Raw genomic sequence first — 17,463 nt, 5'->3', positions numbered from 1 at the left:
ATAGATTATTAGCACAATGCACTCGTGCTTCTAGATGAGCTTCCAAAAAGCCATTAAAAAATAAACATCGCACATCTAATGTTCCTCTTCACACTAGCCATTTCAGAAAAACAGTATAAAAATTTTAATCATACCACATTGCAGACTGTTGCTCTTTTTTTTTTCTTCCAATACTACATCCCTCCTAATAAGCAGAATTAATGGTTCAAGCAAGGGTATTACATAGGTCTTGTGCGAATATTCGAACAAATATTACAGTATTCGAATTCGCTTCAATTCTAACTTAATTATTGGAAATTTCGAAGTATTCGAAATGAACGAATGGGTGTACATTAGTCCACATGTAACTCCCCTGTAAAGGTCGTTTCACTGCAGTGGGGGGGTACTATGCCGTGAATACATCTTTCCAAGGAAAGTCCATATTGCCCCAAAGGCCCATTTCAAGATTAAATGAACATATTACTCTCACATCAGTTCATCATTATTTAAGTTTAAAAGCTTGTCATACCGGCTTCTTTGCTATAAGTATAGTAGATTATAAAACGAAACATATTTTACAGGTTATCACTTGCATTCTACTGAAAGTCAATTCCTGCTACTATTCAAAGTTGCTTCCACTTGCTCTGAACCAAAAAGAATGACATTTGCACATGCCTTGTTTGCATCATTTCACTGTTCATTACTCAACACCTTGTGACTAGCGCAGCGTAGCCTTAGCTGCTTTTGCACCATAGAAACCGAATTAACTAACTAACTAACTAACTAACTAACTAACTAACTAACTAGTCTTGTTTCAATTTAAAAAAAGTTTTTTCCAGGTTAGTTGGGTCATGACAAATGTGATATATACTATTCGAATTCGATTTGAAATTATTCGACCAAATCACTATTCGCTTCAAACCTAAACTGTACAATTCCCACAAGCCTAGTGTTACCCGAGTATAGCACGTTGCTTTATATAATCACATAAGGTGACAGCCAGAGCAAGCAAAATTTAGAAAATGAGAATGTGCATGTCCTCATTGCAGTAAGCATAATGCCGATTGAGTGCTAGAATACTAATAATGTAAACTAGGTTGTGCAGTCACTTCACTAGGTGAAAGAGTGTTTTCAGGCTTGCCTTGTCAGTGGGCATGTGGAAGTGATTGGTAAGCAGCTCGATGGTGTGTCGGAGGAACTGCAGGCTCCGGTTCTCCACAGACGGATACTTCTGCACCAGTGAGGCAATCTGGCAACAGGCCATGCACAATGCACGTCAGCATTCTGCCCTTCAAATGTCTTGCATGTACACGCTACCTTGCAGGATGCTATTTGCCGCATGTTACTTACATACGGGTACTGCAAGCAAGCAAAAGAAGGGGAATTGATTGAGGGGCCCGTTTTGTTAGACGAGACGTTTATCTAGACTTCACTACCTGTTGCCTTTGTTTTGTTAGACACGACTAATACGAAGGCAACAGATAGTGTAGCAAAGAAAAGCGTAGGGGGAATTATTTACAGTTTTCTTATAGAAGTGTAGTAACTAAGAGATAAACGGCCATAACTGTGAGAAATGACCACTGCTAGCACTGGCCAACACTACCACGATTACAATTTACAACACAGCACACTGGGTGTCACAGCGACATCGTCAGTATTGCTGTATAAATGCATAACACTGCAAGCAAACGATTTTTTTGGACTAAAAAGAAAGGGTACACAGTTTCACGATAATTTCTTTCATGACCAAATTAATCCTTGGCCCTACAGAAATGCAAATCAAGCTACTGAAGAAATAATGTAACTGTCCTGGCTAAATGCTTCATGAGTCTATATTTCTCTCTCTCTCTTAGAAAAACAGAGAGCTGAGCTAGTTGGTAAGTATTCATTCTAAAAAGACAGGGCATACAGGGCAACGTTTGTGGTGTCGTGACTTCTTTCTTGTGTTCATGTTTGCATGCCCTGTCTTTCTCTCTCGCTTTTTTTTTAAGGGGAGACCCTGCTTCTGAAACATGTTTCTTGTTTTTGAGCATATCATTATGAAACTTTCACAGCTTATGCATTTTTATGTGCTGATTTCAAACATGCAATTATTGTTCTAATACAATATGTAGTTTTGAAACTATTAAATAGTTTTTGTATTGTTGAGAGCAGGCTTTATTTCTAAACTGTGAGAGTTATCAAGCAAATCAGCATATCACAATAACCTGAAATGAATACTGTATGCAATAAAACAAGAATGGATGTTCTAGGCCCATTTGAACAAAAATTATGGTACGTTGAACATTCCCAGCTTGATCCCAGTTTGACCGAGCTCGACATCGCTCACTTGCCAAATGTTCAACGTACCATAACCTTTGTTCAAATGGGCCTAGAACGTCCATTCTTGTTTTATTGCATACAGTATTCATTCCAGGTTATTGTGATATGCTGATTTGCTTTATAACTATCAGAATTTATAAATAAGTCATGCTCCCAACAATATACATGAAATATTTATTATTTTGAAAACAGCATAGTGTACTAGAAAAATAATTGCATATTTGAAATCAGGACATAAAAATACATAAGCTGTGAAAGTTTCATAAAAATGTACTCAAAAACAAAGAAATATGTCTCCGAAGCAGGAGTACCCAAAACTGTGGCAAAGTGAAAGGGGGCTTTGTAGCATCACGAACAGAGCCAAGGATGCTATTTAGAAGCTCCTGAATGTGTCCGTACAGCACATCCTAGAGAAAAAGACCAACTGCACACACCTGTTCGTGGGTGCATCCAAGGCGCCAGGCTAGGTAAGCACGCAGCACAATCTGCTTCACCTCTGCTATGCTCAGGGTGAACGGGTAATGGAGCGGCAGCTCCGACAGGATGTCGGCACGCACTCCAGCGGGGCAGTCCAGGAAGGAGAGCAGGTGAGTTGCAGGGTCGGTCTCGACTTCCATCGCGCCTCGCAGTTTCAGGGAGCAGGAGGGCTGAGTCATTAGCTCCACATACCTGCCGGCAAGCAGAAATATTTCTTTTAAGTTGTACAGGAAACAGTGAAGATGAATGTAAGGAAGGCAAGTTTTTCAACTTTAGAAGCATCGTATGCTAGAAGGAGAAGGAACGTGTGGTGCTTGTGTTTTATGCACCAACCTGATATGCTGTTCCACTGATTTATAAATGTCTCCCGCCAGTAAGTCAGCGCATGTAACTGTTGGATGGATCCACACAAGCAGGATACTACAAATCCAGATGCTTATAAACATGCTTGTGTATGACCATACTTTGTCTAATAAAAGTTCAATTCATCGTCACCAGCAGCAGCCGAACTACAACTGTCTACTTAGCTCCCGTGTGTTACCTTTAATAATTACCAGTTAACCTGCCACGGTGGTCTAGAGGTTATTACTCGACTGCTGACCTGAAGGCTGCAGGGTCGAATCTCAGCCTCGGCGACCACATTTTCGGTGGAGGCGAAAATGCTTGAGGCCCGTGTACTACTTATATTTCGGTGCACGTAAAAGAACCCCAGGTGGTCAAAACTTCCGGAGCCCTCTACTAACGCGTCCCTCATAATCATATCGTGGTCCTGGAACATAAAACCTCAACAATTTATTTTTTTAGAATTTACTACCAGTCATGCCGCCTTCTCATTACATGCCCTGATCACACCAATTTCTTCTTATTTCGGCTAAAATGTCCCTAACAAGCATTTGTTCCCTCACCCACTCTGCTTTTTTCTTAATCTTTAGGGTTCAATTGCCTAAAGTTGAATTCAATTCAATTAAAAAGTATTCGACCAAGGGTCCTGGTTTTATTGCGACAGCAATTACACAGACATTCCAAGTGCATTTTTGCCATTGCTATCATCGTGATGTTCTGTATGAAGTCCAAATCGATAACAATGCCCCATACATTGTATAAGGGGTGTTCAAATTAAAAGGTACGAAGTGACACTGTGGGTATAAATGAAGACTTTATTTAAAGTATACCCCATAGGCCTGAGCACAACGGTCTCGTTGATGAACGAGCCGAAGGATTCCTTGTTCCCGGAATTCCTGTGGCCACGATGAGACCCAGTCCTCCACAGCGTCCTTGAGTTCGTCGTCCAAAATAAAGCGCTTGCCTTTCAGATGTTTTTTCAGGGGACCAAACATATGGAAATTGCAGGGCGACATGTCCGGGCTGTAGGGCGGATGGTCAAGCTGCTCCCACTTGAACTTGGCCGGTTCCGCGTGTGCGACTCTGGAGACGTGTGGCGTGCGTTATGGAGCAGAACCACACCCTCCGTGAGCAGCCCGGGTGTTTCGTTTATTTGATGGATTTGCACAGGCTTTGGAGTGTCTCACAGCATACACCGAAGTTAACGGTTCTTCTGTACTCAGGGAATTGAACAAGTAGCACTCCTTGAACATCGAAAAAATGCCCCCACCTCCCCGAAGGGAATCGTGAGGAAATACGAATGCATTTCTTGCGCCGAGAGTGCACGGCGTAGTAATTTTAATGGCGTAAAGCTGGACACATCGACGCGCTCAAGTGTCTCCCTTTTGGGTGCCTCTTTCAACAAATGCTTCTTACGTGCGTTCGTAATCACTTCAGGGATGTTGCCACCGCCTTCAATGCAGCACAAACGTGTTTAGAACGTGCTGTTTTCAGGCTGTGCCAAGGCAGCACAAACGCTACAAACGCGTTTCAAACGCACTGCATTGAGGTGGTGGTGCAGGGAGGAGAGAGAGCGAACGGCGAGAGAAGGAGCGGCGAAGCACTGCACCTACCCTCTCCTACACTCTCTCCACACACGGCAGAGCACACTCCTCCTCTCCACTCACTCTCCGCTACTCCGCCCCCACCATCTGCTCCGGTTGCAAGGGGCGAGGAGAAGCGCGCGCGCGCCCGCAGCTGTTGCTATGAGAGAGGGAGTGAGAGCGGAGAGGCGCGCGGACAACGCCGGATGCCTTACATAGCCCGACCAAGAAATGCATTCGCATTTAAAAGACGGTGAGCAACACCTTGCCTGCTGCACGTCTTTGCACTTTTTAGGGGGAGGCGACAACGCATGCTTCCACTGCTTGCTGTCTGCTTTCTCTCTGGCTTGTAGTGATGGCACCAGCTCTCATCACCTGTGATGATCTGCTCGAGGAAAGTGGGATCTTCATGATACTGAAACGGATGTTGAAGTGCTAGCCCCATATGCTGTTCTTTGTGCTCGCCGGTGAGCTGCTTCGGAACCCACTGAGTGCACACCTTCCGATAACGCAACCTGTCATGAATTGTCCACACTGTTCCAACGCTGACATCCACCTTCACCGCCAACATTCGCAAGGTGACACACCGATCACTTCTCACTAGGTCCTCCACCTTGTCGATGAGATTGGCTGTGATGACTGTGTTCGCCTGGCCTGGTCATCAACCAAACTCTCACGGCCTGCACAAAAACAGGCACTCAATTTTCTCACGGAGCTGTCGGACACACAGTCTTCCCCATATATGGTCACCCTCCGGCGATGAATGGTGGCCGGTTTAACACCGTCCGCTGTCAGAAATCCCTAATGCCTCGCTGCTCCTCAATAATCGAATTTTGCAATGTGAACGCCATCCCATCTTCACACGCACTGCCACGACAGTTGGACTGTGCTCTTTAGAAGAGCTTCTGCTCACTCCTGCACACGCGGGTGCCCCCGCATTCTCTGATTCTTAGCTGAGACTCCAATCGCGTCCCTAGATGTCTCTCCACATTCTCCAATAGCGGCATAGGCATCTATGTTAACTGTTACATTGTTACGACGTTTCGTACCTTTTCACTTGAACAACCCTCGTATATTCTATGTGCAAATGAAAGCATGCGAGGGCAGCCAGCAATCGCTGCTCAGGCGGAAAGGAACAGCCGTCTCCGCCATGCAAAAAGCGCATGAAGGGGTGCAGGAGGGGGCTGCCTTGCTCCGGCAGAAAATGCACACCTTGACCGGACAGGCGCGGTCACCCACGGTTGTGCGTCTTTAGAGAGGATCAGCAGATGGCTCATACCTTTGTACGTGTTGTGCTTCCATCACAAAGTTTGTGTTATGCCATACACAGCATACTGGCTATGGCAGCTACATTTCCTTACGTCACCGTGTTGTTGAATTATGCCAGGTCGCAGGTTGCTGTTGCATTCAATGCTTCGCCCTCCCGGCAAAAGTGTGACTTCTTTTTGTAAGAAGCAATAACACGAAGGCACCTGATAATGAAGCTAAGGAAAGCACAAGGAGGCATTACTTGTGGTTTTTCAACAAGGTATGGTACTAATGAGACAGAGGGAAATGAAAGTGGACAAAATAAACTAACGCCGCAGAGGCTGGCATTTGACCCACAATCCCTCGAGTCCTACCAAAAGGCATCAAAGCTGCCGCAGTAGTGTTCACATACTGTGTCACTGTCACTCTTCGCAATATACAACCAATCGATCAGTTCTTTGCATTCTGGGGCCACTTGGAGCAATCACCGTCTCACTTTATCGGTTTATAGATATCCCCCAGGACAGAATGGCATTCAGATGGGTGTTTATTATTGCTCATGGCATTACTGGACGAGTGAGATTCAACATAAGAAGCCCTTCTTTTTGTATACATCATCACTGTATATCGACATAAAAAAATGACATTCACGTGCAAATCACAATATTAGTACTTTCATTTGCATAGACTAAGTTTGAGGCCACACAAAAAGTCATTTGAAGCAAAAGAAGTAAGAAAAACAAAGCACAATAAATGTCGCATGGCCACTGATTTGAATATAGGAGAGTAATTGTTAACCAGCTCAGCACCGTAAAGCACTCTGTGCACTGCAAAAGGCTTTCCTTGTCAGGTATGTTGTACCAAGCAGCCCCCTTCTGCAGAATATTGACGCTAAATCAAACCAAGGTTACTCGTATGCATGTAAGTAATAGTTACGTCACAAGTAAATTGAGACAAATGGTAAAGAGTTGACTCTGGTAAACAAATTTACTTTAGTTTTGTCACTTGTGCTAAAGAGATCACTGAGATTGCTCCTGAGAGTGTCTGTAGTTTTCACATGCCGTTACTATCACTACTACACCTGCAACCACAAGGGCAGCTTTCTTGGCACAAGAAATACGTTATACCAGGATAAATGAAACGCAAACACGAATGTATAGAGTATTAAGCATTTTACAAACAACAACTTGAAAGTGAACTTTTGCACTTCAGTGTACTCATTATAGATGGTGTAGGCCGCTGTAGTGATACAAGCTGAAAGCATGCCAATGTAACACTCTGAGGCCAGGCCCGTAGCCAGGGGGGGGGGGGGGGCTGCTCGGCCTGGTGGCCCGCCCCGCGCCCCCTGTAATATTGATGACACATGGTGTTTTATCGAACATAAATAATGAAAATTGGCGTTTTTCTCAAATAGTCAAGATTTTCAGCAAGTGCCCCCCCGAAAAAAATTCCTGGCTACGGGCCTGCCTGAGGCACAGTGGAAACAGCCCCAAACTGCTTCCTTTCTCGTGAGGACTTGCTCCACGTGCTAACGTGAGAGGCAGCGCATACCAACAGCAATGACAGCATGCCAGAACTGCCAGAACTCGTACACGGAGCACGCAGATACAACGCAATGTTGGAATACAAAAAATGATGACGCAAGCCTCGCTTGAGTTGGCGGGGTCGCACTTGACAAGAACAGAATGTCATGATGTCATCGCCTGATCAAGTCTGCATCAAGAGGATGCTTGTCTAGGGAAAAACGCCGACAACAGGCGTATGGGCAGAGAACTGCACGCACACGATTTACGCTTAGGTTCGTGTTAGAAAGAAGTTAGGCGTGCAGGCACGAACGCAAAGTGGAGGCGAACGATTCGAAAGTTCGCCAACGAAACTGGTGCAAGGTTGGCTGCTAGTGCCGCCGAGTCCTGAAAACCGGCGAACTGCGCACCACACACACACGGACGCGCGTTCCATCCACTCACACCTGGTGTAACGGTAGTGGTCAAGGCGTCTATGAGCCTTACCTGATGATTCTAGCGGGCGTAACCTTCTTGATACCGCACTCCTCGAGGTTCCTGAAGCGCTGCTCGGCCGTGCCAAACTGGAAGCTGAGGATCTCCGGGTGCCGCATGATTTCGCGCACCGGAAAGAGCGACTTGAGCATGCCGATGTTCTTCAGCAGGGTCTCGCGTCGGATGCTCAGGATCTTGCGGTTGCTCATCACGATGCTCGTGGCGCTCGCCAGCGAGCAACCGAGCGACTCCGTCAGGAGCCGTACGCGGGCCCGCGACTGCTCGCTCAGGCTGCCCTCAGGCTCCTCTATCAGGCTGAAGTCGTCGTCGTCGCGATCTTGGACGGTCGATAGTATTGAGTACGGCTGGTCGTGTTGAGACTCCTCTGCTTCGCGTTTCTTGGAGGTCGCAGGCCGTCCCCTGGTCGAGGAAGAACGGCCCGTTGGAAGTGATGCCCCTGTTACCCTTGACGGAGCGGCCGCCGACGCACCGCGGGCCAGTTTCCAACAAAACCTGCCTGCACCGATCCTGAAACTATTCAGCAACATTGCCGCGCCTTTGCTTGTTCGCTTAGCGCATTGGGACGCGGACTCAGCCGCTACATAGCGAATGAATGAACGCGCACCGCAAAGCAAAACAATACAGCAACAACGCGAACTGCGCAAACATCATAAACTTTCGGTCGCCATGTCAGCCATGTGCGCGATTCTGGATCGCACACATCACCACGTTCTCTCTGGATGTGTTCACGGTGTGAAGTCTGTGAAGTTAAGGAATCGGGTGCGCCACCTCGCCGTCGCCAAGTGTATTGGAGACTTTTGGCGCGCAATTTGAATGTACCAGCAGTACGCCGCTCATTTTTTTTTTTTTTTTTTTTTTTGTCAACATCAATTTCAAGGCAGGACATGAAGGAGGCATTACCAATTTAGTCTCCAGTTTGGGGTTAAAAACCTTAGCGACCGCTGTGCTGCTACGGTTGTCCAAAATAACGCTATTTTCTTTTCCCTTCTTTCAAGAACATCGTCAGAACCCTCACCACTGCGCGCCATGTGCGGCTACCTCTCCCCACTGGAAACACCGGTTGGTGCCCGGGAATCGAACCTGTTCCGATTAAGTCGTAAAGTAGTCCCCCAACAACAGAGACGGCCACATCTCAATAGTCTTATCATGTACAGGCTGTTTCACACTTAGGGAAAAACTACATGGGCAGACATGCCGACTTCTGTAATAGGAGCTAAAAAAAAGTACAGCATTTCCGCACTAGTGGTGCGAAGACGAAAACTGAGGTAGCAGCGCAGCTGGTGGCGTTCCCCTCCTGCTCACCCTCACCCTATTTCTTTCTGCTTCACTCTATTTCTTTCTCGACTATCTCTGTATTTCTCGCTTCCTCTTTCTATATGTTTCTCTCTTCATCTTTTTCCTTCTGCATTTTGTTCCGTTTCTATTTTTATTTCTATGGTATGTTTTACTCTCTCCTCCTTTCCCTCCTACTCACCCTCACACCTGTCCTGCTCTCCCTCACTTCCCTTTCCCCTCTTGTTATACTGTACTCATAGGTGCGCAGGGTTCCCCATTAGGGGGGGGGGGGCAAAGGTTCATCGCAGCGCCCCCCCCCCCCACCCTACTATAAGTCAATGTATGGGGAAGATTTTGCGCCCCCCCCCCCCCTCTTAGGTGACTAGAAGGCTCAATGTACGGGTCGGATTTTGCGCCCCCCTCTTAGATGCCTCGCAAAGAAATTTTTTCTAGGGGTGTGCGAATATTCGAAATTTCGAATATTTTTCTAATAGTGTTTGCTATTCGATTCGATTCGCACTGAAATTTTACTATTCGAACTTCCCAAAGACAAGCGAGCGTCTAAAAAGCGTACAGAATCCTTTTGTGTTTGTCAGCTAGGTACCTAGGGAGAGAATCTCAGGGATTTTCGATGGTGGCGCCGTCACTTCTTAGCGGAGCTTTTTGGAAAGCCGCTTCCCCCGACCGGTGTGGGCTGTGTTCCACGTGTGCACGGTATCGCGCGTTCGTCTCTCGTCTCTGTACCGACGACAATGACCGCGTGTCGTGCAGCTTTCGTTTCGACAGCGTAGTCCGTGAACCGGTGTCCCGTAGCGACTTTGTCGTGACCGCCTTTGCTTGATTGACGGACGTCGAGGGCGAAGCAGAGCGAAGATGCTGCAATGCGCTGCTTTGCCACAACAAGTAAGTAGCGATCTCTGTTCGAGTTTTGCTCCGCTAGTCTCTGTCGCGAGTAATAGCCACAAGTGCCGGCGTACCGGTTACATATCAAAGTGTGATAGTATAGCTATGCTGCCGTTCTTACGTTGTGGGTTCGGAGCGTGATAAACATTTCGAACTGCGGCACAAGAGGCTCATCCGCGATCGCTGCGCGAGCAGAAAATAATTTGCTGCGAAAGAACCGATCGTGTGTTTCATGCACTACAGTCGCTACAGTTGGACATGGTTAATTTGCACCAACTCGTCCAATGTTCGGCTTTGCGTAAGTGATAACTGCTACTGATATCTCATCAACTAGTAGTAAGGGCATTCACTTGTCGTTAATCCTAGGCAAGTTCTTAGATTCTTTGTACTGCGGTAATGAATAATCCTGTTTGGCGACTGGGACGTTTGAAAACCCGGTACTTATAAACAAGAAACAGCTAAAGAAGCGACTTAGCATTTTATTCTAATGGTGCGCTGGGCGATGTTTCGTTAACTTCGCGATTACTTGTACTAGTTTTTTGTACCGAAACATGTCTTACAGTCTGAATCACACTTGTCTGGAGTGCCCAAGCGGTTCACTCGGCCGCCGTCTTTTGCAAAGGTACGCAGAGAGTGACGCCATACAAATACCACGGTCATACGGCAAGATGCAAACAAACATTCGAATGTAACAGAGAGTTGGTAAAACACTAATGTTTTACTAGTACAAAAAAGGAAGACATGAAAGAAACTAAACTAGACATGTCAGCCTCATCATTGTACAAAATATTCACGAAGGTAATTTCGAATAGGATAAGAGCCAAGTACACTTGACTTTGAAGGGACCCTGAAACTGTTTTTGAAATTTTGTAAGAATTTAGGCTTCATCGTCATCAAATCATTCGCACCATGAATTAAGTCACGCACTGCGTATCCAGGCAGCTGCAAGCAATTATAGTGACACACTCCTCAACCCTGCTTTGCCTCCTCAACTTGTCAAAACAGCCAACCGTCGCTGGCGACTGCAGCGCACTCGACAGGTCAAGCTCCATTGAGCGTGTGCCGTCAGGCAACAGAGACCAAGTGTGTGGAGTGGTTGAGATCTGCTCCAAAAGCATGCAGACAAACAAACAAAAAGTATATGAGAGCGATCGCTGATCAGCCTCAACTCGGGCAAAGTGGTTGTGTCTTCAGGGATGAAGCTAGAGCCGCAGACACGTGGATCCTGCAGGCATTGGGTGGATAACAAACAAACTATCTTGCTGGGCTAGTTGGTTCATAATCTTCAAAATTGGATAGCGCGAAATCGGACAGATGCACAGGACCTGTTCGATTTCGTGCTATCCAATTTTAAAGGTTGAGTGGATAGCGAGAGCCCGATGCTCACTGCAGTGATGAGCTGAAGCAACTCTGCTCACCAGATGCCTTACAAGCTTTACAGGTCACCACTTGCTATATTTGTGGCACACAACTCAGCTAGGGCATCAATGGTGTCAGAGAAAAAAAATTTTGTGATAAACGCTGTCACGCAGCCCATGTCAACACAGAATGCTCGCTGCCAACCGAAAGTTCCGTGACTATACTGTTGCAAGTTACAGCTGTTGTAATGCTTATGTTACAGTTGTTCCAGGACCAGCAGCAGTAACACGTTGCATTATAGACTGCTGCGTGTAATCTCCATAAGCAGTATTTTCATTCCGTATGTTTAGGTGGCAAACTTCTTTTAGCAACTTCACCATTGTGTTCCTAGCAGAGATATTCCACGATATCAGCTGACAGTCACACAACAAATATGAAGCTGTACGCTGACATAATCACCTTACACGTATACCACAGTGACTTGGAAATGTTTGCCTTTGTAAACTTTTCCAAATCTTTTTTTTTTTTAGATACAAGCAGTTTATTACCAGCATGAGAATAAGTAAAGTGTTAATAGTGACTCCATTCCGTTCAGGTGGTTGAGTTTCTTGAGCAGGTGACTTGACGAGGCTGCTTTTGCCGAATTTTGTTTACTAAAGGACAGCTGCCGGCAGGGCACCTGTTTCATAGTCCCCCTCAGGAATGAAAAAATCCTCATCATTATTTGAATGTTTGTTTATTTCTTGCAATGTTTAAAATACCACTGGCGTAAGCAGCCAGTGTGCCCTGCAAACTTGTCATTGACGTCGACTATACTCGTAGAACAGGTGAATTATTAGTGAGCCTGAGCAGCCACTAAATGCATGATACTGATTATGAGGTCACAAGTTGTCACTAATTTGGGCATTTGTGCTTACTTTGAAACCATATTAAAATGTGTTTAAGACTACGTTCACCAGTAATACATGGTTTGAGGTGCCTATATGTGCGGGAGAATGTAACACAAAAGATTTTGGCTTTGAAGTTGCGTTGTCAGGGGACCTTTAAGTGGCACAATCAATCAATGCACAGGCCTTGTTGAGAAAACAAATGTATTTGCTTGCTTCAGCATTCTGCACATTACAAAAGTGGCTGGCTGTAAACATCTGCAGCCCCACCGCTGTGGGGCATCCGTTGTTCTCCAATAAACCCTATTACACTACTACGTATGGCCATTGTCACTGAAAGCCACGTGCATAAAAATGAATGTTAAAGATTTGCTAAAAACTGCGCATAACAAGCTGCTGCCCAACATCAACATGCACTTTGTGCCCAAGCATGCTGCTATTGTCAAATTTGACGCAAAACATGATTTTAATTCATGACCTTGAGAAATAGTTGGAATGCTTATTCTGATTATGGACTGAAATGTTGCTAATCTTGGAAGTTATTTGTTCTTGGACACATTGCACACTTGGTTCAGTGAATATGCTTGGTCAATATGTTTTAGAGTCTGGGCATGCACTCTGAATAATGTCTTTCAATAGAGAAACCAAAGCAAATTTTCACATTGTGCTTTTTATTGGCATTTCAGGAGCAACACAGTAGGATGACTAAAGGACGTAACACTTCTGGACGGGAATTATATGTTGAAGAATTGTTTTGAAATGTACAATAACGAAGATATTGGCATTCTCCTTGCACCATCATCTGCGAGCTGCAAAGGTGAACACACTCTCATGTTAACAGGGCCACGTGCATGCACTGGTACAAGGTTGTTCAGATGTGCTAGACAGAACAAAACACAATCTTAAGTCTTCATGCACCAACCACAGAAAATGAGGGCCGAACATCAGCTCCACAAGTGAAAGCAGGTTTCTAGCAGCCTCATATCAACAGTCACTCTGTTTAACTCGATCATAATTGCTCATTCCTCTGCTGTATAGACCGTTTTCATAGCGCCCTTCACGCGAACAACTCCAAGCCACCATGTTTAGGGCGCCACAGCAGATGACACTGCGACTAGGTTGACTACCTACTGCGATTGCCGGTGCGCGGCGTTTCGTTAACATGGCAGTCAGCCCGCATGTTGTGAATTGTGCTGGAAATGTGTTGCTAAAGATGGTTGGAAGGTGCTGTTTTCCGTTGTGTCACCAATTAGGCTACCGCGACGAGAACGGAAAGGTATGTGCAACAGAGCGATGTAAGCAAACACACGTGTCACATATCTATGCACAGTGCATGTGTCAATGTCATTATAGTCGTGGAAATGCTAGGCCGTGCAGGCATGCTGTGGATTTTTATGTAAAATGCTCGTCCCTGCGATGGATGGCGCATAAAGCGCGTTGCAGTGGCTTCCGTACTTGACGTTGGCGACCTAGAATTCCGACATTGCCAGCTTTGCAGGAAAATGGGAAGTATGTTGCTGGCAGCGCGGTTCAGGGCCACGAAGCGTGCGGAATGAAACTCGCAGTCTTGTTGATGTAGCCGGTGGAGTCGGGACATGATAGCGCGGGCAGCAATGACGCCAAGCCACCGACATAATAAGTACATACAGTGTATTTTGCCAAATGGAAGGCCGCTGCTGGCAGCCAAGTTGTGGTACATCAGCGGACCTGACTACACTCAATTTCACACATCAAGCGCACCGCTGTTGAAGCTGTGCAAGTTGTTCGGTCAGCAAAATGTATAAATCCGCGTGTCCGCTTTCTTTAGTTTTCGCGGTTGTGAATGCTCGTGTGAGCCGAGCACGAGCGTGTGTGTGAGGCATCGCGACCGGCTACAAATGAAATACTGAAACAACGAAACGTCAGGTGATGTGAAACAGCACATTAAAAGCCGCATAACGGAGTTTGTTTATTTCTAATTAGGGCACAAATCATGTATTACTCAGCCTGAAAAAAATATCACAGTCTGGTGGTAAAGACATTGAACTATTTGTTAGCGCAAACACATTTTTGTTTTTTGAAGTATCGCTAGCCTCTACAGCGTTGCACTTGTTGTATGCGGGACAGAGTACGCGAAAGTGCTCGGCACTGGCCGCTTGAGACTTCCAGTCTCGCGCGTCCACCTCGTTTTGCAGGCCGGTCACCGTTGTGTTCTTCATAGGCGATGCTGCTACAGTTACATGGACGTAACTTTCCGTCAGCAGCTTTCAGCTCTGACGAGCGATATTCCTCGTTACCGGCTACTGAATTCCGAGTTGGAGGGGTTATGCGTCCGCCTCGGCGCAGCAGCCGCGTCAAATCGTTCGTCCACCCGGTCGACGGGTCACTCATTACAACGTCGAAGTCAGTTGCACGACCTTTTCAACGCAAGGCACAAGCGGATTCATTCGCAGAGATTTCGGAGGCGTTCTCACTCGGACTCAGACTCACTAAAATTTTCCTCAGCTGCACTGACTCGGACATAATCTTGCCAAAATATGAGGGTGTTCTGTCAAATAAGGTTCCCAAGGTGCTGCAGTCACAAACACACTGCTGCGCTGGATTCAGCGTCTCTGTCACGCAGCGTGGTTTCCCTCTCGTAGTCTCCGCTTCCGGCGAGCTGTCTGCGACACTCAGGCTTGGCAGCCATTAGAAATGGAGCTCCCACTCGCTTCTTCTGTCAGGTGCGGATTACGCTCTGCGATTCGTTTTTTGTGTGCAAAAAACACTGCGCCGGTGGACATTCATTCCCAATTGTCTACGGAAAAGTGTATGAGCATTCAACATGTGTGCAAATGGTGCGGAAAATTCAAAGACGGACGTGCAGACGTCCATGACGAACAGCGTTCTGGACGCCCATCGGTTTCGGACGAAACAATTGCGAAAGTGGAAGAAACAATGCTGAAAGATCGAAGGGTGACGGTTCGGGAGCTCTGCGAGACGATCCCCGATGTCAGCAAGACCTGCATTGACAAAATTTTGACAGACCATTTAGGGTATGCAGAGGTTTCTGCAAGGTAGGTCCAGGGAATGCTTACAGAAAACCATAAATGGAGACGTGTTGAAGCAGCCTGCGAATTTCTTCAGGCCTACGAAACCGATGGCGAGAAATTCTTGGACTTCATTGTCACTGGGGTCGTGTAGTGGACCTGGGTCCACTACACGACACCAGTGGAAACATCCAGAGTCGCCGAAGCCGCGAGAGTTCAAACAGTCGCCGGCAAAGTGATGGCGAGTGTTTTTTGGGACAGGAGGGATTATTGTTGTGCGAATTCATGCCCGCTGGTACAACAATCAATGCGAACCGCTACTGTGAGACGCTGGATAACCTTCGCCGCGCGATTCAAAACAAGAGGAGAGGCGTACTCACGAAGGGAGTGCGTTTCCATCAGGACAACGCTCGTCCGCACATTGCCTGTGTAACGATTGATCTCATCAACAAATGTGGATGGGATACTGTCACTCACCCGCCCTACAGCCCAGACTTAGCCCCAAGTGACTACCATCTCTTCCCAGAATTGAAGAAATACCTGGATGTGATTCATTTCAGAACCGAAGAGGAGCCTAAAGAAGAGGTTTTAAGCTATCTACGTGGCATGGCAGTAGAGTTCTACGATGTAGGCATAAATAAGATGGTACGCCACATGCAAAAATGCATTGATCTCCACGGTGATTATGTTGAAAAATAGGGGAAAGTCTAAGCTTTCCAAACATGTATTATTTAATGCCAATAAGCATGTTTTTTATTGTGAAAAATTACTGCGAACCTTACTTTACGGACAGCCCTTGTATTACGCAGCCAGACTCTCCAAGTGAGTCGACTCATGAGTGAGTTTGCCAACCTATGGCAGTGTGAGATCATGTACCATTTTTAAGTTTCACAATCCAACCTTCACTCAGCTTTTTACCCGGTGGACACGTGTGAAAGCTGGCACTGGGCTCCGGTGCGTGTATCCTGCACTGTGGCACCGAGTACTGGCCTATCATATAAGAACCCTTCAAAGACAGGGATTACATATTGCTTCTTAACACCTATAGCGCACAGAAAAGACAGGAACACAGAAGTACGACGCAGACACAGCGCTATGTCTGCTAGCGCTGTGTCCGCGCCATAACTCTGTGTTCCTGTCCTTTCTGTGCGCTATAGGTGTTAAGATGGAATACCAACATGCCCAAGCTCACATTTTCATATTTCTGTGCTTTCAAGTGTTGTCAAGTGCTCATCCGAAACGGGAGAACTCCTCATTTAATCAAAATTACAGCACAGGTGGTATTCTAAAATTTTGTTTTCAGCACATGTAGGTGCTCCCTAAGCAGACAACGCTGCTGCTGATCCTGCCTATCTGTCACGCTGACGGTGGCGCCAGCTTTTCAAGTGGTGGGCTTCGTGCCCAATAGTATGGGAAAGGGAAGGGAAACAGAAGTGAGTGTGAGGAGGAGGGGAGATGGGGAAGCATAGCATATTCTTATATAGTACATTATAGCAAGGGGTGGAAAGGGAAAAGAGGGTGAGGAGGAGGGGAACACCACTAGCTTTGTTTCCTCAGTCTTTGTGCCATAGTGCGTAGCTGCCCCCAGTTTTTTTTTTTTTTTCTCATCACTAACTGCCACATTCAAGAACCAACTTTATACTTAGCTTTTGACTTAAGAGTGTAACCGGCCCTTAACACCTTTTAAGAATGAGCCTTGCACTTAAGTGCAGCATTTGTTGGCACGCACTTCAGCACCGTAATTGTAAGGTGGCACCGTCCTTTTTTAGATATTTATCACTCTATAACTTTTTTTTTTACAGGCTCTCCACCTAAAGTATGACAAGGAAGCAGTAGACTCATCATTCACGATGCTTATTTTATGTGCTTCCAAGGGATGCGGCCAAAGGATGACCTGCGGAATATTTGTGCGCTCGATCGGCGCCGCAATCTCCCGAGCAAAGTTCACCTTTGCTGAAGATCCAAGCGTAAGAAACTGAAGCAGCAGACGGCTTCAAGCCATGATCTGTGCGAATCACCTTTATGGGAGCTGCAAAAAAGAATAAAAAGTGTATCCCCAGTG

At 46.2% G+C, this 17,463-nt stretch overlaps 1 protein-coding gene and 1 long non-coding RNA gene across 2 annotated transcripts; one reads left to right on the top strand and one right to left on the bottom strand.

Moving 5' to 3' along the window:
• Positions 1 to 1,084: 1,084 nt before the first annotated feature.
• Positions 1,085 to 8,649, bottom strand: LOC125756263 (uncharacterized). Its single transcript, XM_049414024.1, has 3 exons — positions 7,961 to 8,649; positions 2,736 to 2,970; positions 1,085 to 1,228 (listed from the first exon to the last, which is right to left on the bottom strand). The coding sequence occupies exons 1-3, from the start codon at positions 8,494 to 8,496 to the stop codon at positions 1,085 to 1,087; spliced, it is 915 nt and encodes a 304-aa protein (XP_049269981.1). The 5' UTR covers positions 8,497 to 8,649.
• Positions 8,650 to 9,929: 1,280 nt separating this feature from the next.
• On the top strand, positions 9,930 to 17,463 carry LOC119386748 (uncharacterized). The gene is made up of 3 exons (XR_005182364.2): positions 9,930 to 10,147; positions 13,080 to 13,210; positions 17,204 to 17,463. It is a non-coding gene; the product is annotated as an uncharacterized LOC119386748 (long non-coding RNA).

The sequence above is a fragment of the Rhipicephalus sanguineus genome, chromosome 3, assembly GCF_013339695.2.
Source record: "Rhipicephalus sanguineus isolate Rsan-2018 chromosome 3, BIME_Rsan_1.4, whole genome shotgun sequence".
In the NCBI taxonomy this organism is placed as follows: domain Eukaryota; kingdom Metazoa; phylum Arthropoda; class Arachnida; order Ixodida; family Ixodidae; genus Rhipicephalus; species Rhipicephalus sanguineus.
Note: the sequence above shows the minus strand (reverse complement) of the source record. Positions and strands in the feature narration are given on the sequence as shown.